The 27991-nt window shown below is 44.3% G+C and overlaps 1 protein-coding gene and 1 long non-coding RNA gene across 2 annotated transcripts in view; both read right to left on the reverse strand.

Annotated features, from left to right (window-relative positions):
- Positions 1–27991, reverse strand: part of LOC142599267 (uncharacterized) — a 675914-nt gene that overhangs the window by 581575 nt on the left and 66348 nt on the right. The gene's annotated exons all lie outside the window — the stretch shown is intronic.
- LOC142599172 (E3 ubiquitin-protein ligase RNF38-like) overlaps positions 1–27991 on the reverse strand; it is a 231660-nt gene that overhangs the window by 159720 nt on the left and 43949 nt on the right. The window contains exon 2 of the mRNA XM_075738987.1: positions 10924–10994. Within this exon, the coding sequence (XP_075595102.1) occupies positions 10924–10994 (71 nt within the window). The remainder of the gene's footprint in view (positions 1–10923; positions 10995–27991) is intronic.

A 27991-nucleotide genomic window follows, 5' to 3' on the forward strand; every position in this document is an offset into this window, starting at 1 on the left:
GGGGGTGGGAGTGTTATACTGGATTCTAGTTGATTGCTGTTCTGGATGCGGTTATATGCCTGGGTTTTTTGAAAGGCAAATCTATTGTTTTATCGTTGGTATGGGGCATTCTCAGCCAATTAGAGCTGGCTTAGGTTGAGTCTTCATGTCACGTCAACCCTGAGGTAAAAGCTCATAGCCTCACGTCGTCGTGTTCATTCTTCTAAGCAAGTCGTATTGCAGTTAGCACCTTGCCTTTCACAGTCCCTCCTCTTCTTTTGTCCGTCAGGACCTATTTACTTAATATAATACTTGGGAGTTATAGTATTACAAAGAGAAAGACAACATTTAATACTCACATAAAAGACAACAAAAAGCAAAGAATATTATTATTAAAAACATTGTAAGCTTTTGTGCCCTTTGAGCAATGTTAGGAAACCATGTCATTAGCCGATTCAAAGCATCAAAAGTTTGTTCTTATCCTACTTCATGTAGGACTTGCAAATGAGTTCTAATTTGTTCAATATCTGTCTTTATTCATTGATTTTTGATTGACAGGAAAGCAGCAGCTAGTATTAATTAGGGCACATACTCTGCCTTGTGCTGCTAAAATGTAATTTAAGGCCAATTGGTTCTGAATAACTATTTGTGAAGGTATATTTTTACGAACTGGATGTTCCTGTTGTAGGATCAGTTTTTGCCATCTGTTCCCTTTTTACATGGGAGTGATGAATCCAGGAACCTTTACCCTCCACCTTTACAACAGAAAAAGAGATCAGTAATACAAGACAGGTTTCTTCCCATTTTGGAGACAATCCATTTTTCTGTTTATGTACCTTTATCCATAATTTATCCTCTGGGGAAAAGGCATGTAATGATTCCTCTAGCGGTACTGGCTGTGCCAATTGGGCCTGATTCTGATTTTGGTTTATAGTTTGTTGACTATTTAGGATATATTGTGTTACTTCTTCATCCCCAGATAATAGGCTTGAAGAGTCCGTTTATTTGATCTTTGTTGGAAATATGTGTTCTCGCTGAGGTTATAAACCAACTTTGTTTCCAAATTTTTCCTGTGGCGTGGCACACTCCAAAGGCATATTGCGAGTCTGTGTTGATGTTAACTGTTTTATCTCTGTTTAGTTTACAGGCTTAGGTTAGGGCAATTAATTCAGCTGCTTGTGCACTTAGTCTGGGGCTAAAAGTGGCTCGCCTCTTAACACTTTGGTTTCCGTAGTAACTGCAAAGCCTGTGATGCGATGTCCATTTAGGTAACATGAAGAGCCATCAACATATAGGATCAAAGCTGGATTTGAAAGAGGGGTATCTTGGAGGTCTTCTCTTATTTTTCCAGATTCATGTATGACTTCTGTACAGTCATGATGTGGAAGTCCTTCATAGGGTAGTGGAATTAAGGAAGCTGGATTTAAAGTGTTGCAACACTTCAGTGTAATGTTGTCAACTGTTAAGGGTGTTGCTTCATATTTGTGAAGGCGTTGAGGGGACAAGGCTTGAGTCACATGATTTGTCAAGATTGTTTCAACTTCATGGCATACTTGAACTTCTAGGGGGTGTCCTAGGACTATATTTTTCACTTTGTCTATTAAAGTAGCGGTGGCAGCCATGGCACGCATGCAAGGGATAGATCCTTGTATGACTGGATCTGATTGCATAAAGTAATATGCTACAGGCCTTGGTTGCGCACGCACACACCCCCTGCCCCATTCTTGTGTCAGTACCCCAGAGGCGGTTCCTTCTCTTTCATGTACGTATAAGGTAAAAGGTTTATCATCATTTGGAAGGCCAAGTGGGGGGGGCCGTAAACAAGGCTCATTTAAGTTTTTCAAAAAAGGCAATCATCTGGTCCACATTCCATTGCAAGGGTTCACCTTGATCTTGATGCATACTGTTGAGGAGTGGCTTTGCTAATTCTCCAAAAGCAGCAATCCATGGTCTACAAAATCCTACAGTTCCTAAAAAGGCTTGCATCTGGGTTTTTTTTAGTTTGTGGCCAGGGTACAGTTTGGATTGCTTGGATGCCATCCAGAGATAAAAGTTGAGTTCCTTCTAAGATATATCCCAAATATTCCACTTTTGCTTTACAGAATTGGAGTTTATAAGGAGAAACTTTGTGACCTTTATCAGCCAATGCAGTCAATAGCACTAGAGTATCAATTTTGCCTGTGTGGGAGTCAGGACTAGTAAATCATCAACATATTGTATCAGTACAGATTGCCCTGGAAGTTTTACATCCTGTAAATCTTTGACCAATATCCGAGAAAAAATAGTCAGCAATCCTGCGAATCCTTGAGGTAATCGGGTCCAAGGAAGTTTCCCCGACATCCATGTAAAGGCAAAAATATCTTGGGAATCCGGGTGAATGGGGTTGCTAGAAAATGCTGCGCATAAATCAATTCCAGTATAAAATTTAGAATTTGAGGGGATTAAGGTGATAATAGTTGATGGATGGGGCACTATTGGGTGGCGTATTTTTACGCACTTGTTGCTGGTTCTTTAATCCTGTACGAATTGGTAGAGAGGTTTCCCCTCTGGGCCTAGTTTAGGTTATTTAATGGGTAGAATGGGGGTGTTACATGGTGATTGGCATTCTTTTAATATTCCTTGGCATAAAAAGCTTTGGATTAGGGGTAATACCCCTTCACTGGCTTCATGAGGCAATGCGTATTGTTTGAGTGAAGGTGGAGGACCCTTCTTATTTCATTGGATAACAGGTTTTGTGGATTTTAGGGACCCTACTTCAGTGTGATCTCACTCCCAGATATGGGGCGGGAGGTTTTGCAGTTCTTTTGGTAGGGTGAAGTCTCTAGGGCTTTTCCTGTAATGCAGCAACTAATTTAGATAAATTCTTGATAGGTGTCTGGAGCCGCATGCCCTGGGGGGAGCAGTTTAAATTTGCCTGCAATTTGCAGAGTAAATCTCTCCCTAATAAATTTGTTGGGCTGTTTTCAAGTAGTATAAAAGAATGGATAAAGCCCCTACCTGGAGGGGTGTCTTTTCTAATAAGGGTATGTGTTGCATGGCGGCTTCCTTCAATTCCCATGATATATTTTTGTCCCACTGTGTTAATGTGGTCAATTGTTTAGAGTCGAATGCATAGCGCCTGTATTTACTAGGCACAAGTAGTCCCCTCTCCCCTCCTTCCCCCAGACAATTTAAGGATCAGTTTGAATTCTTGTTGTGGGTTTACAGTATTTAAAATCATGTGGGCATTACTCATGGCTGCTGCATAATAGGTTCCCAGTAATTGTCAATCTTGGTTACAATTATGTTCTTGTGTGGGGGCAAGGGAATTGAATTTAGAAGTCATGGTTAAACTGGACATAGCTTGTGGTGTCAGAGAAAAATGGGGTTTATAGGGGCAATCTTTTTTCCAGTGTCCTAATCCCCCACAAGAGTTGCAGCAATTGTCTCGGGCAATTTCAGGGGGAAAAAGTCTTCGTGGTTTACCATGTCCCAGTCCTTGGCCCCTCCCTCTAGGGAAAAAGGGTCCTGGACTCCTAAGGATTGTGGTGAGCAAGGAAATTTTTTCCTCTTGTTGTTTTTTTTCTCTCAATTTCTCCTGTTTATCTTCCCTGCCATTAAAGACAAAAGTTGCTATACTAACAATTTCATCTATTCATTTCCCTTGCCATCCTGGAGCATGTCTGGAAAAATATTTGCGGATGTCAGAAGTGGATTGGTCAACAAAAAGGGAAACGAGTAGTGATCGATCTTCAGGATTTTCAGTGTTGATCCTTCCATACAGTCTCATTTTTTTTTAGCTAACTGAGCATAGAAATGGGATGGGTGCTCTGTTGACCTTTGCTAACACTCCCTCACTTTACTCCAGTTTGGTTTTTTTTCATCCTGCTCGTTCCAGGGATTCTAAAAGTCCGTCTCTACATTGTCTTAAGGTGGTCCTCCCTGCTTCTGTATTATGATCCCACCCTGGGTCAGCCATCGGCCATGGTGTCCTCCCAGTGGCTTTTTCAGCCTATATCTGATTATGCTCCCGGATTTGTATGCATTCACCTGGGGTAAACATTGATTCAAATAATTGTTGGTTGTCTGCCCAAGTTGGATCATATGCTCTGAGGATACCCCTAATGATCTGGACTACCTTTTTTGGGTCGTCTCTGAACCTGGGCATCTGTTGTTGCCATAAGACTAAATCATTAGGGCTGAAAGGAATGTCAACAGTACCTAAAATCAGATGTCCGGGAACCTATCTGGGCCCTACTACAACATGTTTTAGAGGAGCCTGAATCTCTGGTGCACTAGGACATTCAGGGTCCTTAGGGCTGAGGGAAAATCAAGGGGGTTTAGTTTGTAAAAACTCCCCATTCTCATGACCTTGACAGTTGAGTGTAGAGGGGCATTATTTTCGCCAGGCGTAATTATTCCAAATACATCAATAATCCATCTGTCCTGGGAATTGGTCCTCTAATTGTAAAGCAAAAACTGCTGTCTATCCCCATCCAGACTGCCCATCTTGGGCCACTGCTGGTCTATATTTCCAACAGCAGTCATCTCAGGCCAGTTTAATTGGTATAATTGTACTGCCCTTTTTCTCAAGAGGCCATGAGTTCCATCTGTTTTCAGCCAATCCTTTTCTTCTAAGGTCAATCCCTTCACTATATTGAGTCCTCCTCCCATCGCTAACGCACCTCTTTTAATGCCCAAAAAAAATTCTTCCACTCACTATCATCTGTATTCAAGCTGCAAGGTGAACTTACCCTCTTGATGGCAGTCTCACCTCCGTGCCTAGCAAGATTATGGAGCAGACCCTCCTGGAGACTATGCTCAGGCACATGGAAAACAAGGAGGTGATTGGTGACAGCCAACACGGCTTCACTAGGGGCAAATTGTGCCTGACATTTGGTGGCCTTCTATGATGGGGTTACAGCATTGGTGGATGAGGGAAGGGCAACTGACATCATCTACCTGGCCTTGTGCAAGGCATTTGACACTGTCCCGCATGACATCCTTGTCTCTAAGTTGGAGAGACATGGATTTGATGGATGGACCACTTGGTGGAGAAGGAATTGGCTGGAGGGTCACACTCAAAGAGTTGTGGTCAACGGCTCAATGTCCAAGTGGAGAACGGTGACGAGTGGCGTTCCTCAGGGGTCGGTACTGGGACATCAACATCTTTGTCGGAGACATGGACAGCGGGATCGAGTGCACCCTCAGCAAGTTTGCCGACGACACCAAGCTGTGTGGTGGGGTCGACACGCTGGAGGGAAGGGATGCCATCCAGAGGGGCCTTGACAGGCTGGAGAGGTGGGCTCGTATGAACTGCATGAAGTTCAACAAGGCCAAAGGCAAAGACTTGAGGGTGTTGATTGATGGGAAGCTCAACATGAGCCAGCAGTGTGCGCTTGCAGCCCAGAATGCCAACCGTGTCCTGGGCTGCATCAAAAGAGGCGTGACCAGCAGGTCGAGGGAGGTGATCCTGCCCCTCTACTCTGCTCTGGTGAGACCCCACCTGGAGTACTGTGTCCAGCTCTGGGGGACCCAGTACAAGAGAGACATGGAGCTGTTGGAGGGAGTCCAGAGGAGGGCCACAAAGCTGATCAGAGGGCTGGAGCACCTCTCCTCTGAGGACAGGCTGAGAGAGTTGGGATTGTTCAGCCTGGAGAGGAGAAGGCTCCGGGGAGATCTAATTGCGGCTTAGCAGTACCTGAAGGGGGCCTACAGGAAAGCTGGAGAGGGACTGTTTATCAGGGAGTGTAGTGACAGGACAAGGGGTAATGGGTTTAAGCTGAAGGAGGGTCGATTTAGATTAGATGTTAGGAAGAAATTCTTCCCTGTGAGGGTGGTGAGGCACTGGAACAGGTTGCCCAGAGAGGTTGTGGAGGCCCCATCCCTGGAAGTGTTCAAGGCCAGGTTGGATGAGGCTTTGGGCAACCTGGTCTAGTGGAGGGTGTCCCTGCCCACAGCAGGGGTGTTGGATCTAGATGATCTTTGAGGTCCCTTCCAACCCAAACCATTCTGTGATTCTATGATTCTATGATTCTATGATTCCCTGATAGATTTTTGGAACAGGAGCCCCTTGAATTTCCCAACTCCTCATATGCATCTTGTTTCCCTCTTCTTATCAGTTACAATGTCCAGGTGGCCGTCTCCAAAGCTATGCCTGTAGTTTCTTGATGGCCCATCAATTAGTGACCAGAGACTTTTGGTCCTTGGCCTTGTCTCTGTTATCCCTTGTCTACCAGTTTTGTGTCTCTGTGTGTTCTTGTTAATCACTTCCCCCTTTACTTATTATCTACTTTTGCATCGAAAAGGCCCTTGATCAGATAACCTTAATGAAGCAGATGGACTCTCCTTCCACATACTCTTATACTCAGTTTATCCTATAGCTATTTTGCACCTATTAACAGTTCTGCATCTGTTAGATCCCTCACTGCTGTAAGCACTGCAAGACTCCCAGCAAAAAAGAAATTATTGTTGTTGTTATTTAGATCAATTAAATAGCAGCGCTTTTTATCTATTTTAGAATGGGGGATAGACTGTAGGGTTCTGTGCATCACATCCCCAACATCTTTTACAATAATCATAGCCAGGCAGACAGTCTGACCAAAACACAGCGCTCTTACTTTGTATGAGAGTGCAGACTGAATCTGAAAAAATGTGTGCATTCATATTTCTTAAATTAATAGAGGGAGAATATAAAGTTGTGCACTCTGACAGCTTCAAGACAGAGCTGAGCATAATTGCCAGTTTCAAACAGCTGGAGCAAAAATTTGCTCTATCCCCTGAACAAATGTTTCATAAGCTTCATGTAGTGATACCTGATATAAATTAACAATACTGTATTTTTCTACACATCACCTAGCCCCAAACCTCTAGATCAGCCATTTCCACTGCCTCACATGCTCTATGGAAGCCACAAGTTGGACTGCCTCCACCTCCTCTGCTACATTTGAGGGCAGGGGTAAAGCTGGGCTTTCAGATGCCCCCTGAGGGGCTTGGGAGTGTTGCTGGTGGTCTCTCCAGTCAGTCCTCATTGTGAACTTGTGGGGGCATAGCCTCTTGCTTTGCAGGGGGCTGCAGTAACCAGGAAGTCACTTCCAGGGCCTCATCTTCTGCCCTAGTAGGACACATTCACTGGTCCATCAGGTTCAGGAAAACAGTTTACATTTTATGGTCCTTGAGGTCCCTGTAAACCCCTTGCCAACAAGACATTTGAAGTGATGCAAAATTCATTTAGTTTTCCTAATTAGTATTCTTCATTTCTTGTAACAGTGTTTTCAGTTTTGCTAGCCTGTGAACCAAGGCCCTAGAATTTACTCGCATAGACACACATGAAGTATTGGGAGAAGGGTAGAAGATTGCTATTATACCCTACTATTGCAACCTACTGCTTTTAGAAAACAGTATTATAGCTCAAGTTTGGTAGAACTGTGAACATTCTTGAGAGGAAACAGTCATTTTACTGGGGAATCATCAGATTCTCCTATAAAGTGCAAGACAGTTTCACATTTTCTCATAGAAAAATCAAAGATAAAACTGACATTTGGGGACAAAAGCACATATATCTCTGCAATGCTTCCAAGATGCATTCTTCCTGTGTTTTGGACTAGTTTTACTTTTATCATCTTTTACAAGTTGGTGTTCTAATTTGATACAGAATCAATACCGATAAGAAAGGTGGATTCCCCCCTCCTGTCTTCCAACAAACATGAAAACCAAAAAAGTTTTAGTCCCTTTGTTCCATCAATATGGAAACAGATTATATGCCATGCAACTCAAAAAAAGTTATGTAGTCTTCTGAAATTTAAACCTGCTGTGTTTTCCCCCACCATCCCAGAATTTTGTGACATGCCAAAAATGGAGTTCTCAACTGAAATTAAAACAGGTTTTTTTTAATTGAACATACATTATTATCTTCCCTGAATTTTTTCTTAACCCAACCACTAATAAAAAGATGATCTTCACCATAATGGCAGAAAGAGAGGAGTGTTAAAAAGGAAGGAAGTTCCAATATGGAAGTTGATACATTAGTGTAGCTCTGAAAGGAATTTACCACTGCTTGCTCCTCTCCCCCAAGAATCCAAGTGGAATAGAGCTCACAAGGAACAAAAGAAATTTATGAATATGCAACATGTAAAAGGATCTAAAGAATCTTCATTTTGCTGCTTTCTACAAACTTTACTACCAACAGATGTGTTGGCGATGTGGCAAAACCTGTGGAATTTAAACTTACACTACAATTGTAATTAATGCAGCTGGGTATAAAGCCTGTGCTATGTTCATACTCTACCCAATAAGTCATCAATAGAACACTCACAGGAAACCCCCAGACACTAGATGAGATAATTGACCAATTGATAAAGGACCTCCCTTCCCAGGCAGTCCTGTCTTCATGTTGATAAAATAATCAATAGATTGACAAGAACTCCAGAGGCAATTCCTGCTTTGCACAGATAAAGTAACTGACCAATTGATAGATGCTATTTGTATGTTTAGATATGTATATTATTGGATAGGACAATCATTAATATGTACATAGTTAAGATAGTTTAACCACTCAATAGAAACTGATCATGCATATGCTAGAGTGGTATTGTAGGACCGGGAGCCAGCTAGATTATGAGAATTTACAGAACAACGGTTTAGGGATCTCATCTGATCCATCTGAAGATGACATTACAAGGACTCTTGCAATTGAGATACTTGTCAACATCCAGACAACAACTGGCCATCCTGTTTGAGTGATTCCCCAAATGAGCATTACCCTATGCAGAAGACTGCAATAAATCAGTTTCTTTAAATAACACTCAGTGTGTGAATATGCAACAGCACAGAGTGACTGTACAACTGAATCCTGACCACAGAATCTTCAGCTCTAATACTTTTCTCTCTTCCACATTTCCACCATCTGTTCCACACTTCTGATATATCACCTAGAAGTGACCTTCAACCCCGTCAAGTTTCCAAGATGAACAGCAAAGGTTTCCTATTGAAGAAGTTCATTACATAAGGCAAAGCTACAACATAATCCCTAACTTTCCTTGAAAATAGATTCAACATCATAGAAAAAGAAAATAGTTTAAAGTAATTGGACTTTTTTTTCCCCTCCATTTATAGTTAGAAAGAAGCTTTTCAGACCTTGGAAACACCATAAGGTAAAGTAACTGTCTTTACCACAGTGTATGACTGCCAGGGTCCAGAGTGCACCAACAGACTCTGCAATTTCTTCTCCCCCTCCCCACCAAGGGTTTGTCTGCCTGCACTCAAGGCCAGCTCTGACATAGCACAGTTGTATAACCTGGGATCAGACTGCTGAGAAAGAGCTGGGAAAAGCCTCAATGCAGGAGCTGCATAAATGCTCCCTTTCACTCAGGAGCTGCATTTAAGTTCAGGCCATTGGACCTTGGTCCTTGACTGAGCTACACTGTAGGTATGCTATGTACACTTGTACCTGGCCATGTACCTTGTTGATCCTGTCCTTGCCTTGCTGACTTGATTTCCTGGCTTGACCTTGGACCTGCCTTATCACTATGGCCTTGCTTATCACTGGACCATAACTGACCATGGTCACTGACATCAGACCTGCTCTGCTCTCCTTGTTCAGGTGCTACGAGACTGCACCCTTTGTTGTTGAGGCCATTGTCTCTGTCTGCCTTGCTGTCACCCTCAGCTCCCAGCTCTGCTGCTCTTGTGGAGCAGCCACTCTTGCTGCTCCCTGACAATGACCACCAAATCAACTGGAAACTTTAAATATTCTTTTTTACCAAGTTTTAACTAGCATGTTTGTCCAATATTTGAAAGATAACCAGACTCCAAATCTGGACATACTTCCAAATTATGAAAAAATGCAGTCATTCTGAAAAGAAACTTGGTTTTGGAATGAGCTGAAAATGCTATAAACAAACTGAGTCTTAAGTTATTCCACCAATTCAAAACACAAGGATTTGTGTGGTTATCAGAGCACGGACAGGCAGCTAGCATTGCAACTTCCGAGAAAAATTAATTAAATTTGACTAATACATGCCCTTTCCCAGGCTTCTCAAGGCAGCAAGAAAGCTTATTATACAGTGTCAAACTTGAAAATAATGTAACACGTTACATATTGGACTAATGTTAATTAATTTGTGTTATTAAAGAGAGGAACTGTTAAGGAAAAAAAAAAAACCACAAACAAGGACAGAAACATGAAAGCAGGTCTTGACAGTAATTCAACCTGAAAACTTCCCTCCTGTATTCCACACATATATTACTGATATATCATATAGCCCACATATACATTACTGATATGTCACTGAACAAAATTCCAATGCATATCTCTACAGACTGAAAGGAATCCAGTGTGCAAGAATGATCCCTTGCTAAAAGATTAGGAAAACACTTGGATGGTGCTAGATAGGATGATATTTTAAAGCTACAGTAATGAACAATAGGTTCCTGTCTGTAAAACCTAGAGCTGCCATCTCCAAATATAGAAAAGCAAGCCATTGCAAAAAAAACCTCTCAGCATTGTTAACTAGCTCAAACCTCAGAAGACACAAGTGATAGCAGAAAGACGCGTTACTGTGCCTAATGTATTAACAATGACATTCCTTGCTCACTGCAGGGGGAGTTGGACTAGATGAACTTTAAAGGTCCCTTCCAAACCAAACTATTCTATGATTCTATGATTCTATGACATTACCATCCTTTATTACCTGTGAGAGTCAGTAACACAAATATTTAGAATAGCAGAGGAATGCAATCAAGAAGAAAAATATGCTACAGGACATATATCTCTTTAATCAACTAAAAAGATTGTCTTCAGTGAAGTAAGTACATATACTTCTTAAAAAGCCAGAGAGATTTCAAAGTGTAACACTGAAAGTTAGCTAGTGGGCTTGGAAAACAAACACTATTAGTACAGTAAAATCAATGTGATTCATAAAAAAAAAATGCACCTTGTAAATGGAACATTTATCCAAACCTCACCTTGTCACTGTCATTGCTGCAAATGTGATCTTGATGGATTGACTGGCATTGAAACGAAGTGCCAATGCTACCTATAAGAGAAATGAGGGAGGGGAAGGAAAAAAATTCATTAAAATGAAAACCCAGTTCCTATGAACACTAAAAAACATAGACAATTGTACCAGCCAGAAACTATTTTTACACGGCAGAGATATTTACTTGCCAAATATCTGTATCAGACAGCTCTTATATTCAAGACAATAAGCAGCAGAGAGACATTTTTCAGTGTGCCAGCAATAACTTCACACAGATTATTTTTTTAAATGCTTAAAGATAACAAAATTAGCACTGGTTCATCAATCCAAAACAAACATATGCAGTAAAATACATATGCGTAAACTTAAGTAAGGAGTAAGCTGTACTAAATCAAAATAATTAGAAACTGTGAACAGCTTTTGACTAATATGCAAATGAATACATGTACAGAGCCTATATGCTGTGGGAAAAAAGTATCCCTCTTCCCACTGAGCAAAGACACTTAAAAAAAAAAAAAGTAGAAAAAACAATCTCATTTGTAAAGCTGCATTATTACATGGTTTTCTTGTGGAAGATGTACCTAAAGCTTTTCCCTAACAATTTCTCACTGTTTTTTAAATTTCGAAATGTGGATAGTTTTATTTTGTAATTTCACATACAGCATTTTTATACATCTTTGTGGTCCACATTGCTTTGGACCATAAGAGGACTGATCAAAGATCTTGTAAGAATGCTTGACAAAATACAGACCAGGCACAGGCAGAAATCATTACTAGTGCAAGGTCTCCTTAGACACCTCTCCCAACACAGTTATTTGGAGAAAAAAAAAATGTAATGTGTCATTGCTTATTGCCATCATTACTTTAGTTAAACAAAAATTTATCAGACTTTAAAATTACTTTCAATATTTTTTTCTTGCTTTTAAAGTATAAAGTCAAGAATCATATGTGAGCTTCAATTAATTGGTGAGTACATTCACTTTGCTGTAAACTTATTTTGTTCAAGGACATGATGTTCAAAGTTAATTTTTTAGAAAAGTTTTAATCCCTCCATACTTAAGAGCATGTATTTTGGTTATGCACTCCCTCCTCAAGTAATCCCATAATTGTATTTTAGGAAAGAAAAAAATAGTCAAAAAAATTGGTAGAATCTCCCTGTTAGTCTGAACACCCCTCACAGATGTTTACACTACACTGAAATTGTTAAATTGTTACAGACTAAAGTAGTACATAAATGTAATAAATGACCATTAAACTTAGATAGATTTTTGGCTTGAACCTAAAAAATTGATACCAATTGCAAACTACAAAAATCCGGATGTCACAGCTTATTTAACGCTGTTAGCATTTTTTCTCACAAGCAGGCTTTGAAGTGAATCTAGATTTCTGTTGTGGTTTAACATTGGCTGCCTGCCAGGTGCCCACCAAGCAGCTCTCTCACTCCATCTCCTCAGCAAGACAGGGGAAGCTCGTGAGTCAAGATGAGAACAGGGAGATTGCTCACCAATTCCCGTCATGGGCAAAATAGACTCAGCTTGGGGAAATTAATTTAATTCATTGCCAAATAAAAATAGAGTAGGATAGTGGAAAAAAAACCCCAAACATAAAAGCACCTTCCTCCCACCCCCCTTCTTCCCAGCCTCAACTTCACTCCTGACACTTCTATCTACTCTCCCCACCCTGAGTAGCATAGGAGGACAGGGAATGGGGGTTGCAATCAGTTCATTACAATTAATCTCTGCCACTCCTTCCTCTTCACACATTCTGTGCTCCACTGTGGGGTCCCTCCCACAGGAGATAGTTCTTCACAACCTTCTCCAATGTCAGTCCTTCCCATACACTGCAGTTCTTTAAGAAATGCTCCAGTGTGGGTTCCCCCATGGGGTCACAGGTTGTATTGGGTTTGCATGGCAAGGTTTTGGTAGCAAGGGGGATACAGACGTGGCTTCTGCAAGAAGCTGCTAGAAGCTTCTCCTGTGTCTGACAGAGCCAATGCCAGCCAGCTCCAAGATGGACCCACTGCTGGCCAAGGCTGAGCCAATCAGTGACAGTGGTAGCGCCTCTGTGATAACATATTTAAGAAGGAAAAAAAACAACCTAGTAGGAGGTTTTGCAGCCAGAAAGAGGAATGAGAAGATGTGAGAAACTTTGCAGACACCAAGGTCAGTGAAGAAGGAGGGGGAGGAGGTGCTCCAGGCACCAGAGCAGAGATTCCCCTGCAGCCCGTGGTGAAGACCATGGTGAGGCAGGCTGTCCCCCTGCAGCCCATGGAGGACGGATGAGGGGGAGTAGAGATTCCACCTGCAGCCTGTGGAGGACCCCACGCTGGAGCAGGTGGAGACACCCGAAGGAGGCTGTGACCCTGTTGGAAGTCTGTGCTAGAGCGAGCTCCTGGCAGGACCTGTGGACCCGTGGAGAGAGGCGCCCATGCCGGAGCAGGTTTGCTGGCAGGATTTGTGACCCCGTGGGGGACCTATGCTGGAGCAGTCTCTTCCTGAAGGTCTGCACTCCATGGGAGAGACCCACGCTGGAGCAGTTCGTGAAGAACTGTAGCCTGTGGGAAGGACTCAAGTTGGAGAAATTCATGGAGGACTGTCTCCCATGAGAGGGACCCCACACTGGAGCAGGGGAAGAGTGTGAGGAGTCCTCCCCCTGAGGAGGAAGGAGCGGAAGAAACAACCTGTGATGAACTGACTGCAACCCCCAATTCCCGTCCCCCTGTGCCGCTCAGGGGGATGTCGTGGTTTTACCCCAGCCGGCAGCTGAGCACCACGCAGCCGCTTGTTCACTTCCCCCCCCCCCCACTCAGTGGGATGGGGAGGAGAATGGGAAGGAAAAAGACAAGACCTGGTGGGTTGGTATAAGGACAGTTTACTAGGATTGCAAAGGGAGAGGGGAAGACAAGACAAAACAAAACAAAACAGTACTTAACAGAGTATACGAAACTGGTGATACAGAATGCAGTTTCTCACCCGAGGACCGTACAACTCAGACCGCACGCTCAGATCTGCCCCGAAACCGGACTGTCCCCGAGCCACGCGTCCTGAAGCTGCTGCTGCCCCTCCCCGGCTAGCCCCCTTTTATGCTGAGCATGATGTCACATAGTATGGAATACCCCCTTTGGCTAGTTTGGGTCACCTGTACTGTCTATGTCCCCTCCCAACTCCTTGTGCACCCCCAGCCGTCCCGCTGGCAGGGCAGTGCGAGGAGCAGAAAAGGCCTTGGCCCCGCGTAAACACTGCTCAACAACAGGTCCATAGAACAAAAACATCTCTATATTATCAGTGCTGTCTCCAGCACAAATCCAAAACATAGCCCCACACTAGCTACTACGAAGAAAAATCAATCCTCTCAGCTGAAACCAGGACATGGGAGTAGTTAGAAATTGGGAGTGAAGATAAGGGGAAGAAGGGAGGGGTGTTTTTAAGATTTGGGTTTATTTCTCATTGCTCTAGTCTGTTTGGCTTGATAATAAATTAGATGAATTTTTCTCTAAGTTCAGTCTGTTTTGCCCGTGACAATAATTGGTGAGTGATCTCTCCCTGTCCTTATCTCGACCCACAAGCCTTTCATTATACTTTTTCTCCCTTGTCTAGTTAAGGAGGGGGAGTGATAGAGAGGCTCTGGTGGGCACCTGGCCTGCATCCAGGGTCAACCCACCACACAGGTCCTGCCAGAAAACCTGCTCTGGTGTGAGCTCTCCATGGGCTGCACCTTCCTTCAGGACATACCCACCTGCTGCAGCATGGGGTCTTCCACAGGCTGCAGGGTGCATATATGTGCCCCACCATAGACCTCTATGGGCTTCAGGGGGACAACCTGCCTCACCATGGTCTTCACCATGGACTGCAGGGGAATCTGCTCTGGCACCTGGAGCATCTCCTCCCCCTCCTTCTTCACTGACCTTAGTGTCTGCAAAGTTGTTTCTCTCAGATTTTTCCCATTCCTCTCTCCCAGCTGCTACTGCGCCACATTTTTTTTACCCTTTCTTAAATATGTTATCACAGAGGCACCATCAGTATCATTCATCGGTTCAGCTTTGGCCAGTGACGGGTCCATCTTGGAGCTGGCTGGAACTGGCTCTGTCCAACATGGGGGCAGCTCCCGATTTTTTCTCACAGAAGCCCCCCTTGAAGCCCCTCCCCCTTCCACTATCAAAACCTTGCCACATAAACCAAAAACAATTTCACAGAGTTTTTTATTGCTGTTATTTTGGTCTATGTGGTAAGGATGAAATAAGAATAGTTTTATTTAGGACAACACATTTTTTAATGTAAATCTGGGTTTAAATCTTGAAAGTTTCACTGTTAAGTCAAACATCAGTCATTATTTATCATAATATTCTTTCTGGCATTATTTACATGGGATCATGTGCTCAGGGTACTAGAAATGGCAGAAGAGTTTTCACCTTCGGGTACAGTAATTTCTGTCAAGACTAGGTTGACAGACACTCAAATAATTATCATTCATGTGTGGCCAGTACAAAATAAAAGCAGTAGCCTCCATTTAACTCTTAGAGGAGATGCATGCACATTGCAAAATCCACTAAAACAACCTACTGCCACCTATGGTAAATTCTATGGAATTTAATTTATTATTGTTATATAAGGAGGAAATTATAGTTATAATTGTGATGTAGCTGGATATCAGGGCTGTGCTTGTGTATATACCCAGTGGGCCTAGCCATCATTTCCCTGGGTAGTCCAGGAGCTCCCCATTTAGTCTCTGCTACATGAGACAATGGACTGATTTGAGACAAGGCGATTGACAACTCCTGGCCCCTTCACAGCAAAGCATTTGACTAATTGTTACAGGACCTCTCCCAGTGGGAGATTCCCACAGGCTGCCCCTGCTGTGCAAAGGTCAATTGATAGGCACTACTTATATGCTTCAATATGTTGATTAAGATCCTTGGTGGAAAATCTGGCAGTCCAAGTGACTCTTCAAAGCAGTTCCTGCTGTAGAATTGACCTAACACGCTGGTCGACACGCTGGAGGGAAGGGATGCCGTCCAGAGGGACCTGGACAGGCTGGAGAGGTGGGCCCGTGCAAACCGCATGAAGTTCAACAAGGCCAAGTGTAAGGTCCTGCACGTGGGTCGGCACAATCCCAAGCACAACTGTAGGCTGGGAGAGGAATGGATTGAGAGCAGCCCTGAGGAATAGGACTTGGGGGTATTGATTGATGGGAAGCTCAACATGAGCCGGCAGTGTGCACTTGCAGCCCAGAAAGCCAACCGTGTCCTGGGCTGCATCAAAAGAGGCATGACCAGCAGGTCGAGGGAGGTGATCCTGCCCCTCTACTCTGCTCTGGTGAGACCCCACCTGGAGTACTGTGTCCAGCTCTGGGGGCCCCAGGACAGGAGAGACAAGGAGCTGTTGGAGCGAGTCCAGAGGAGGGCCACAAAGCTGATCAGAGGGCTGGAGCACCTCTCCTCTGAGGACAGGCTGAGAGAGTTGGGATTGTTCAGCCTGGAGAGGAGAAGGCTCCGGGGAGATCTAATTGCGGCTTAGCAGTACCTGAAGGGGGCCTACAGGAAAGCTGGAGAGGGACTGTTTATCAGGGAGTGTAGTGACAGGACAAGGGGTAATGGGTTCAAGCTGAAGGAGGGTCGATTTAGATTAGATGTTAGAAAGAAATTCTTCCCTGTGAGGATGGTGAGGCACTGGAACAGGTTGCCCAGAGAGGCTGTGGAGGCCCTATCCCTGGAAGTGTTTAAGACCAGGTTGGATGAGGCTTTGGGCAACGTGGTCTAGTGGAGGGTGTCCCTGCCCATGGCAGGGGGGGTTGGAACTAGATGATCTTTTGAGGTCCCTTCCAACCCTAACCATTCTATGATTCTGTGATTCTATGATTCTAACTGTACATAGATAAGATACTTGAAAATAGTAGAAACTGCTCCTGCAGATGCAGAAATGGTCACGTAGGACAGTCTTTTGTACATAGTTAAGAGGAGATAATCAATAACAACAGCTCATGCATGCATTGGAGTGGTCACATAGGAGGAGCCATCTGGATTATAAGAATTCACTAGAAAAATAGTTCAGGGAGTCTCAACTTATCCAGCTGAAGACATCGTTACAAGGAGCCTTACAATGGAGAATTCTGTTGCCCTCCAGACAGCAATCAATCAGCCTGTTAGAGAGATTTAATTCATGTGGTGGGTTAACCTTGGCCAGCAGCCAGGTTCCCATCCAGCTACTCACTCCTCTGCAACAAGACAGGGGATGAAAAACCTCATGGGTCAAGGTAAAGACAGGGAGATTGCTTACCAGTTACTGTCATGGGCAAAAAAGACTCAACTTGGGGAAAATTAATTTAGTTTATTGCCAGTTAAAAGAGATTTGGGCACTGAGAAACAAAGACAAAAAATAAAATAGCACCTCTCCCCTCTCTTTTCCCAGGCTCAACTTCATTCCTTCATTCCAGGCTCTTCTACCCACCCACCCCACCCCCACACCCCAAACAGCACTGGGGAGGTGGGGAGGTTACAGTCAGTACATAACAGTTCCTCTCTGCTGCTCCTTCATCCTTACACTTTTCCCCTGTTCCAGCGTGGGTCCTCTCCATGGGCTGCAGTCCTTCAGGAAAAAAAATTGCTCCAGTGTGGGTTCTCCAAAGGCCATAATTCCTATCAGGAGAATCTGTTCCAGTGTGGGCTTTTCCACAGGCTGCAGCTCCTTCAGGAAATATCCAGCTGCTCTGGTGCGGGGTACTCCATGGACTGCAGTGAATATCTGCTCCAGCATGGTCTCTTCCGTGGCCTGCAGGGGAATATCTGCTCTAGCACCTGGAACACCTCCCCTCCTCCTTTGTCTCTGACCTTGGTGTTCCCTCTGCTGTTTCTCACTCTTTTTTCTCTCCTCCTCTGCCTGTCTGGTGGTATTGCCCTTTCTTAAATATGTTTTCACAGAGGTGCCACCAACTTTGCTGATTGTCTCAGCTTTGCCCTGCAGTTGGTCCATTGTGGAGCTGGCTGGAATTGGCTGTGTCTCGCACAGGGTACCCTTTGACCTCTTCTCACAGAGGCCACCCCTGCAGCCCCCCACCTCACCCCACCCCTGCCACGTACACCCAATACAATTCGTCAATAACATTTTCCTATGCAAAATAACCCAATAAATTAGCTGGTTTTTTTTTTAAATGAACACCCTCCATGAGTGTTTGTGCAACACATCCTTATTGTCAAAAAAGATTAGAGTGGATCACAGCAGAAAGAGGCAGCCAACAGATGCAGCAGTTTGTGCATCAGTTTCTGGGCTCTGCTTCTCTGAGGTCTTCTTGAGATCTTGAATTTCTGGGTACTTTGTCTGGGATCTGGAAGCTCCTGAGAACCCTCAGAGAAACTTGAGAGTGCCTGCTGCTGTCCATTAAGGTGAAGGATAAGGTATGGGAATTACACATAAGAGGTTAAAAACACTGGTGTCCACTTATCTCTTATGCAAACATTGTGGATGGAGATCTGCAAGGTTGGTATGAGAAGCAGCCAAAGGAGGGAGTCTTATGGCGGCAAGACAGCCCTGTTTTGGCTAGAGAATGTGGAATAAACAGATAGACGGTTTCTACACAGTATCTTGAAGGCCTGGGTGCCCGGAGTGAGACCTTTTGCTTCATTATCCATGAAATGAATATTAAAGTTGACACCCCTAAATATGCTCATGAGCTAAAAGGAGTACATGCTAAACATATATGACTATAGTACTCGACTCTCCACCCAAATCATGTTAAACATCACCCCAGGGAGGGGAAAGCTAAGGTTAGGGTATAACGCATATTGAGGAAGTTACCCTCAGGGGGGAGAGAAGAAATTGAAGACCCCAAAGAGGCAGTCGATGGACTGTACTCCTTCTCCTCCACCCAACATAGGGACACCTTCTTGGAAAGCAATTGCAATTTCACCTTTTGGTGAGAATACCTGGGATAGTATTTTGCCGGCATTATAATTATAATTGTAGTCATATATTAGCGCTATTGCAGTAAGTGCATTTATCAATGGCAATTCTGAACTCTTTATATCTGTCACTTTAATAAACTTTCTATTAGTTTCAACTTTGCGAAACTGTCCCAGTGGAAGTCCTTTAGGGGGCTCTGACAGGCAAATGTTGACTCTGATAAGTAGCTATATATATATATTCCTTTAGACATGAACCGTTGACCAAGTCTGGGACTAAGACTGGACCTAGCTGCACCTAGGCTCCTCTCTGAGAAGGAGTTTAGAAAGCAAGGGGGTCCTTTCTGAACCTCATGACTCAACGGGAGGGCCTCCCTCAGCCACGCATCAGACTTTACCTTTTATATGACAGAAAATTGGCGTAATCAGCTGAATTGCCATGGATATAATGCTGCGAAAATGTATGCCCCATCCCAAGTGGGAATAGAACGAGCCCAAAAATATTGGAAAGATGAGGACAAAGTGGTAGAGTGGATAGAACTGTGCAGAATTGAGCAAAAGATCAAAGAAGGTAAAGGCAAAGGAATTGTTTGTACGGTGTCGAGGGCTTATCTTGCATGCAAAAAGAGATCAAAATGTTCCTTTCCCCTGAACCAATTGCAGATGTAGAATATGGCTCTTTAAAGTCAGAAAATGAAGTATTGAAAACATCACTGTCTTTAGAAAGGGAAGAAAATGAGAAATTGAAAACATCACTGTCTTTGGAAAAAGAAAACAGTGAGAAATTGGGAACACAAGTAGATTCTCTCATGTCAGACAACCAAAACTTAAACAGAGAAATTAGAGAACTTAAATTGCTAGTAGCATCATTTGAAAGGTGAGAAAAACAGTTGCAGGAAAGGTTACTAAATCAAATGCCATCCTCAGTCTTGGCTAAACAAGTTTGCAAATTAATACACTGTGCAGACCCCGAGACGTGGGATGGAGACATCTGGAATGATAATGACGATGATGAATTGGTGGCAGATTCCGATCTTACCCCAGAATCCATGCCTATACGGCCATTAATTAAAACCGAAACTACAGACGAGGGGGATGATGATGTTCATACTACCGTATGTACCATTCCCTGATCTCCTGCTGAATTGGCCAAGTTGCAGGAAAAGTATTCCAGGCATCCAGAGGAGTCTGAGACAGAATATGTGTGGTGAGTGTCCCTTATGGAGGGGGATCAAATCTTACTGAGCGAGGAAGAAGCAGGAGGCTATTGGAGTCTTGGAGTGTTTTTAACCACTACACTGGGCAATCATAATTATTCATTAACAACATGGGCTGCTAATTGGGCCGGCGGCATAGACCTGCAAGACAGAGGAGAACGCTTTGTTATCAAAACATCAGGATTCTCTGACTTGGCTGTGTCTGTACAAAAGGCAGCCTGCATACAAGCAATGTATGAGAGGGATGTGTTAAGGAGATCCCCAATGCTAGCCCCTATTGATCCGGCACAATTAACTCCATTTATCTGTGGCCTCCTGGATAGTCTAAAGACATATGTAGCCAGTGTCCAGGACAGGATTGGAGCTGCTCAGGAGGCTAATAATGCTGGACCTTACCGTGCACCCTGAGCAGGGAGACACAACTATAGGGATCAGCCGATTCTCACCTGGAGCGAGTTTGTACAAGAGAGTGAATTATGGGTGCTGCATGGGTTGGATCAAACTGACCACCGGGAAACTTCCAGAACCACTCCCTTGGTGAGTTTGTCAGGTTCATAGCACTAAGCTTAAACCAGAGTGCAAACCTAAGTTTGATAAGATACGTAACGATCTGTGGCATAGAGCCCTGGTGATGGGAGTGCCACAACAGGTACTATATGGCACATCCACCGCCAACCTCCGAACTCTGGTATAATCACTAAGCCAAAGAATTGATTCAGCAGGGAGTAGCCAGACCACAGGAAAGAAATCTGTTCCTGCTAGATCTGTGCCCTCAGCCCCACAGCAGGACTTAATTGATTTAACAGATACCCCTGCCACTCCGACAAAAAACTTGCATCCCCAGGGAGGGCAGTGAGCCACCCTGCCTGGCGAGTGCTAGCTATGCAATGGCTCTCTAATAATCATCATGAACCTGTCACTGCTATTCCAGTAGGACCAAGGAGAATTTTTACAAATTTCCTCATTGATATGGGTACTCAAATGTCAGTAATCACCAAGGAGACTGTGGAATGCCTAAACATAAACCCCAGTCGCCATAAGGTAAAATATACAGGGATTGATGAGATCATAAAGGAATGCCCCACAGCAAAAATTGTCCTGTGGCTCCCAGGCAAAAAGAAATTGACCAGAACTGAAGTATTGGTCAGTGCTGCTAGTACTAACATATTGGGATTTGATGTGTTGTATGGCAGAGTGTGGAAACTCCCCGATGGGTCAGTCTGGAGTTTTGCCAGACGAGGTGATGGAGAAATAGCATGGCTTGAACAGGATGAGCCTAAAGCTATAAATTTATTAGAAATGTCTATACCTTTACCCCCTGTGGTGGGGTGACCCTGGCTGGAGGCCAGGTGCCCACCAAAGCCACTCTATCACTCCCCCTTCTCAAATGGACAGGGGAGAGAAAATATAACGAGAGGCTCATGAGTCGAGATAAGGACAGGGAGAAATTGTTCACCAATTACCATCACGGGCAAAACAGACTCCACTTAGAAAAAATTCATCTAATTTATTATCAAGCAAAACAGAGTAGAGCAATGAGAAATAAACCCAAATCTTAAAAAAAACCTTCCCACCACCCCTCCCTTCTTCCCAGGCTTAACTTCACTCCCGACTTTCTACCTCCTGCCCCCGAGCGGCACAGGGGGATGGGGAATGGGGGTTGCAGTCAGTTCATCACACATCTCTGCCGCTCTTCCCTCCTCAGGGGGAGGACTCCTCACACTCCTCCTCTGCTCCAGCATGGGGTCCCTCTCATGGGAGACAGTTCTCCACAAACTTCTCCAACATGAGTCCTTCCCACGAGCTACAGTCCTTCACGAACTGCTCCAGCGTGGGTCTCTTCCACGGGGTGCAGACCTTCAGGAACAGACTGCTCCAGCGTGGGTCCCCCACGGGGTCACAAGTCCTGCCAGCAAACCTGCTCTGGCGTGGGCTCCTCTCTCCACAGGTCCACAGGTCCTGCCAGGAGCTTGCTCCAGTGTGGGCTTCCCATGGGGTCACAGCCTCCTTCGGGCTCATCCACCTGCTCCGGCGTGGGGTCCTCCACGGGCTGCAGGTGGATATCTGCTCCACCATCATCCTCCATGGGCTGCAGGGGGACAGCCTGCCTCACCATGGTCTTCTCCATAGGCTGCAGGGGGAATCTTTGCTTTGGCACCTGGAGCACCTCCTCCCCCTCCTTCTTCACTGACCTTGGTGTCTGCAGAGTTGTTTATCTCACATATTCTCACTCCTCTCTCCAGCTGCAAAATTGTTCCTGGTTTGGTTTTTCCCCCCCTTCTTAAATGTGTTATCACGGAGGTGCTACCACTGTTGCTGATTGGCTTGGCCTTGGCCAGGGGTGGGTCCATCTTGGAGCCAGCTGGCATTGGCTCTGTCAGACACAGGGGAAGCTTCTAGCAGCTTCTCACAGAAGCCCACCCTGTAGCCCCCTCCACTACCAAAACCTTGCCATGCAAACCCAAAACACCCCCATCAAAAATTACTAATGTAAAGCAGTACCTCCTGCCAGCAGCCGCGCATTTGGGCATTGACAGAGTGGTAACAGATTTCGAAAAAAAAAAGATATTGTTATTCGCACACACTCCCCCTATAATTCTGCTGTCTGGCCAGTAAAAAAAGCCAAATGGACGGTGGCGGCTTACAATTGATTATAGGCGATTGAATGCCAATACTGCACCTTTAACGGCAGCTGTACCAAACATTGTAGAATTAGTAACTCAAATTCAGGGTGCATCACACCCATGGATGGCAACTTTAGATGTCAAAGATATGTTCTTTATGATCCCACTCCAGGAACATGATAAAGCCCAATTCGCTTTTACTTGGAAAGGGATACAGTACACTTTTAACAGACTACCACAGGGATATAAACACTCCCCCATCATTGCTCATAATGCCTTAGCAAAGGTTTTAATGGAAATTTCCAGCCCACTGGTTGTCATGATATATCCATATATTGATGACATACTGATAGGAAGAGGAAACTCAGAGGAAGTCGGGCATACCATGGAAGGTATACAAGAAAAATTGATGACTTTGGGACTAGACATTCCCCCATCCAAGTGTCAGGGACCTGCCCAGGAAGTTAAGTTCCTGGGAGTTTGGTGGATCAAAGGAGCCGCCTCTATTCCCCCTGCCACCCTGGAAAAAATAGAGCATGGGCAGAATCCATCTAGCATAAAGGAGTTACAGCAAGTTCTGGGAACCTTAGGCTATTGGCGCAAACATATCCCTGGTTTTTCTATTATTGCCCATCCCTTATACAATCTGCTCAGGAAAGGTAAATCATGGGAATGGACTAAACAGCACGAGACTGCGTCAGAATTGTTAATAAGAGAACTGAGGCTATTTCAACAGCTAGGCCCCTTACACCCGACTGACCCTATCCACGTAGAGTGGGGATTCAGTGAACATGGTTCCCATTGTAACCTATGGCAAAAGGGACCAGAAGGGCCAGAGAGACCGCTAGAGTTTAGCTCCCATTCTTTTAATGACACCGAAATGAGATATTCAGACCTTGAAAAAGGCTTGCTATCCTTAGTGCGAGCAGTGAAAAAAGTGGAACAGATAAGAAAAGGACAGAGTGTGATCATTCGGGGACCTTTCCGTCTTCTGGATATAGTTCGGAAGGGTATGGCACCACCTGCAGGCATTGCCCAGAAGCCTACAGTCCGTAAATGGTACGCCTACCTGGAAAGTATCAATGACATCATGCCTATTACGGAAGGCAGCATTAAAGTATCTAAATTGCAGAAAGATATAGACAGCACATTGTTATTCCAAACTCCATCAAGCAAACAATCTCCAATTCAGGAGGCACCTCCTCTGAAGGAAGGCAGTGACCTTAAAGGGGTATGGTTCACTGATGCATCATCTTACAGGCAAAACAATGAGTGGAATTGTAAGGCTGTGGCACTGGAAGCGGCCACGGGGGAAAAGTTCAGTGAAACAGGTAAAGGAAGTGCACAAGTAGGGGAGTTTAGGGCAGTCCTACTAGCCGCCCGACATGGTGCCAGCCATATCTATACCGACTCATATGCTGTTTTTAAAGGAGCCACAGAGTGGGTGAGTCACTGGGCAGCCAACGACCGGCAAGTAAATAAAGTCCCAGTCTGGCAAACTGACAGCTGGAAACAATTGCTAGAAATAAGAGAACAAAGTGTGTTGCATATTGGATGGGTGAAAGGACATGATCGATCAGCTTCTATTGCTGCCCAGTTCAATCAACAAGTCGATAGCCTCACCTGACTAGAGAAAATTGATGTTGTAAATAGTGACCATGAATGGGAACGCTTACTTGAATGGTTGCACATAAAGACCACACCAGGTGAGCTGATTTGTATCAGGAAGGTATAGCCCAAGGATGGCCCATATCAGTAAAGCTGTGTGAGCAAGTGGTAACTGCCTGCTCACAATTTGCAACTTAACAAAGACCATCCAAGTAAGGCACCTCCCCTACATATCCGGGACAAGAAAACACTGTGGTACACCTGGCAGATCGACTATATAGGCCCACTACAACCCTCAGGGGGTAAAAAATACATACTGGTGGGAGTGGAAGTTGTTTCAGGAGTTACCATGGCTACAGTCGTCACAGGTGACACTGGGGAAAATACAGTTCATAGTCTGAAGGAGTGGTTTAGTACACTTCCCCTTCCTGAAGAGATTCAAAGCAATAATGGATCACATTTTTCAGCTACAGTAGTACAAAACTGGGCAAAGGAAGAAGGGATCCGGTGGGTATTCCATACTCCTTACTACCCCCAAGCTAATGGTATTGTTGAGCGAACAAATGGATTGATTGGTCAAGCGATTTGCTAAAACCCATGAATCTGGGTGGCATCTGGGACTACCCCATGCCATCTATCAATTAAACAATAGATTGAGTGGAGACGATTGTCCAAAGATGAAAGCTTTTTGTACTCCTAACGCAACTTTGATGTCAAAAGCAAATGTAAAACTGGGAAAAGACCCTATGGGCTTTTATGCAGGCCAACCCGTACTGGTTAAAATGCTCCAGATTGGGACAGTGGCAATGGTACTAAAAACCCCAAAGAATCTTTATGCTTGGGAAGTAAAAGATAGTTCTGGAAAACTCCATCAAATCAGTACTAGATGGATAGTACCCACCTTTTAACTTAACATCTGTCAGTCATATTTATGGCCAAGCATTTTTCCTCTCCTTCATATCTTACAGGAATGCTGACACCAAGAAATTGTACATGGGATGATGGGCTATCCTACACTGAGCTGGACTGTCCTCAAGGATTATTAATCTTTATGGTTGGAATTATTGTGTTATTGATATTGATAATAATTTGGAAACCAAAATTCTAACATGAGGACAGCCACATGGATTCTTGTGATCATGTTAACAAGAGCTTCACGTGGAGAACCAGAAACACCGAATCTCATATTGCAACTAATTCAAGCTTTTGGACACATGCATAATGTTAGTCGAATCACAGCATGCCTACTCTTTCCTCAGTCTGCCTCTTCACCAGTAACCTGGGGAGCACTGACCATGGGTCTGACCCACACTTGGAAGACTATGTGGGAAACACAAAATCATACCAGTCTAACATGGCACACTGAAGAAGGGAAATATGTCCTACAATGGACCCCTAAGGGAAATGGAACCACAGATAATTGCAATATTACTAAACCACCACTACATTTTGAGACTAGTGGTGAAACAACTGGGATAATCTATCATCCTTCTGGGGACCAGTGCACCAACACACCATGGGGAATGCATATACCCAGGGTGTGGGGAGCATCCCAACATGGTGATTGGGATTATATGCAGACTACTGACTGGTGCATTGATTGGAATGGGGCCACTGGATTACCAGACAATCCCATACATGTTGGTGTCCAATATGCAAACCTTAATATGTCTCGCTTAGATAGTCCAAAACGCTATAACTGGAATTGTACTAAAGGCTATAATTGCAGTAGTCGAGACTGTTAACACTTTGTCCCCTCTGGAGGAAGCAACCACTTGTACCAGCTCTGTGGAGATGAATCAAAAGACAATTGGAAGACCCCTGGAAACACATGACAACAGGAACTGTGGTTGGATGGGTTCTGGAATCAATTTTCACACCTCAAATAACGGCATTCCAGAATCAAATGATGTCATATAACCTCACGGGACAGATTGAAGCATTGGCTAATGTAACTCGCGTCAGGTTGGAAGAATTGAATATGCAACTACAGGCTACATCGAAAATGGCATTACAGAACAGACTGACGTTAGATTGGTTGTTATTGCATGAAAATGGAGTGTGTGAATACTTGAACTTAGCCAACAACATTTGCTGTATCCACATACCACATGTAACACAAAACCTTAATGAACAATTAGACCACATAAAGCGTGTAGCAATAGCAAGTAGGGACCTTAGAGGCAGCATGGAAGTAGGATGGTTGAACAAATTTTTACATGGTTTAGGATTCTCACTATCAGGATGACTTGCTTTTTTATTTCAATTCATACTGATAATAATTCTGGGGGTTATCAATAAGCACGTGGAGGAGAAGGAGGTTATTGGGAGTAGTCAACATGGAGTCACCAAGGGGAAATCATGCCTGACCAATCTGATAGCCTTCTATGATGGCATGACTGGCTGGGTGGCTGAAGGGAGAGCAGTGGATGTTGTCTACCTTGACTTCAGCAAGGCTTTTGACACTGTCTCCCATAATATCCTCATAGGCAAGCTTAGGAAGTGTGGGTTAGATGAGTGTGGACTGTGAGGTGGGTAGAGAACTGGCTGAATGGCAGGGCCCAGAGGGTTGTGATTTGTGGTGCAGAGTCTAGTTGGAGGCCTGTGGCTAGCAGTGTGCCCCAGGGGTCAGTACTGGGTCCAGTCTTGTTCAACATATTCATCAATGACCTGGACGAGGGGACAGAGTGTACCCTCAACAAATTTGCTGATGATACAAAACTGGGAGGAGTGGCTGACACACCAGAAGGCTGCACTGCCATTCAGCGAGATCTTGACAGACTAGAGAATTGGGGAAAGAGGAACCATATGAAATTCAATAAGGGCAAGTGTAGGGTCCTTCACCTAGGGAAGAGCAACCCCATGCACCAGTACAGGTTAGGGGTTGACCTGCTGGGAAGCAGCTCTGCAGAGAAGGACCTGGGAGTCCTGGTGGACAGCAAGTTAACCATGAGCCAGCAGTGTGCCCTTGTGGCCAAGAAGGCCAATGGTATCCTGGGGTGCATCAAGAAGAGTGTGGCCAGCAGGTCGAGGGAGGTTATCCTCCCCCTCTACTCTGCCCTGGTGAGACCACATCTGGAATATTGTGTCCAGTTCTGGGCTCCCCAGTTCAAGAAGGACAGGGAACTACTGGAGAGAGTCCAGCAGAGGGCTACAAAGATGATTAGGGAACAGATTAACAATTTCCAAGCCCCTTTTCCAAAACAGAACGGCCTTTCTAAACAAGCTATGGAATATACCTCCAGTGTCCACCTCATACATCAGATGAACACCTTGAAAACCAGGGAGATCATTGTTGACCTGGGCTCCATATTAATTCATGTACAAAGCCAGTTCCTCATAGTTCTTTACCACTGCCTATTTGGCACCTCCTTTCAGGTAGTTGTAGAGAGCAATAAGGTCTCCCCTGAGCCTCCTTTTCTCCAGACTAAACAACCCCAGTTCCCTCAACTGCTCCTTATAAGATTTGTTATGTTTATACCACAGTATAAAAGAAAAAACAGCAGTTTCTCATACTTAGAATGAGACTAAAATTAAATAACTAATTACCTAAAGTATTGCTGTCCTTATGCTACTCTCTTCACCTAAGGTTTTTTGCAAGTCTCATGTTTTAAGTGTCATGTTTAGAAAGGCCATTCTGCTTTGGAAAAGGGGCTTGGAAATTGTTAATCCACATGTTAAAAGCATCATTCAAGACCTTGCAACAAATGCGTT

This window comes from Balearica regulorum, chromosome W (genome assembly GCF_011004875.1).
Source record: "Balearica regulorum gibbericeps isolate bBalReg1 chromosome W, bBalReg1.pri, whole genome shotgun sequence".
Lineage (NCBI taxonomy): Eukaryota > Metazoa > Chordata > Aves > Gruiformes > Gruidae > Balearica > Balearica regulorum.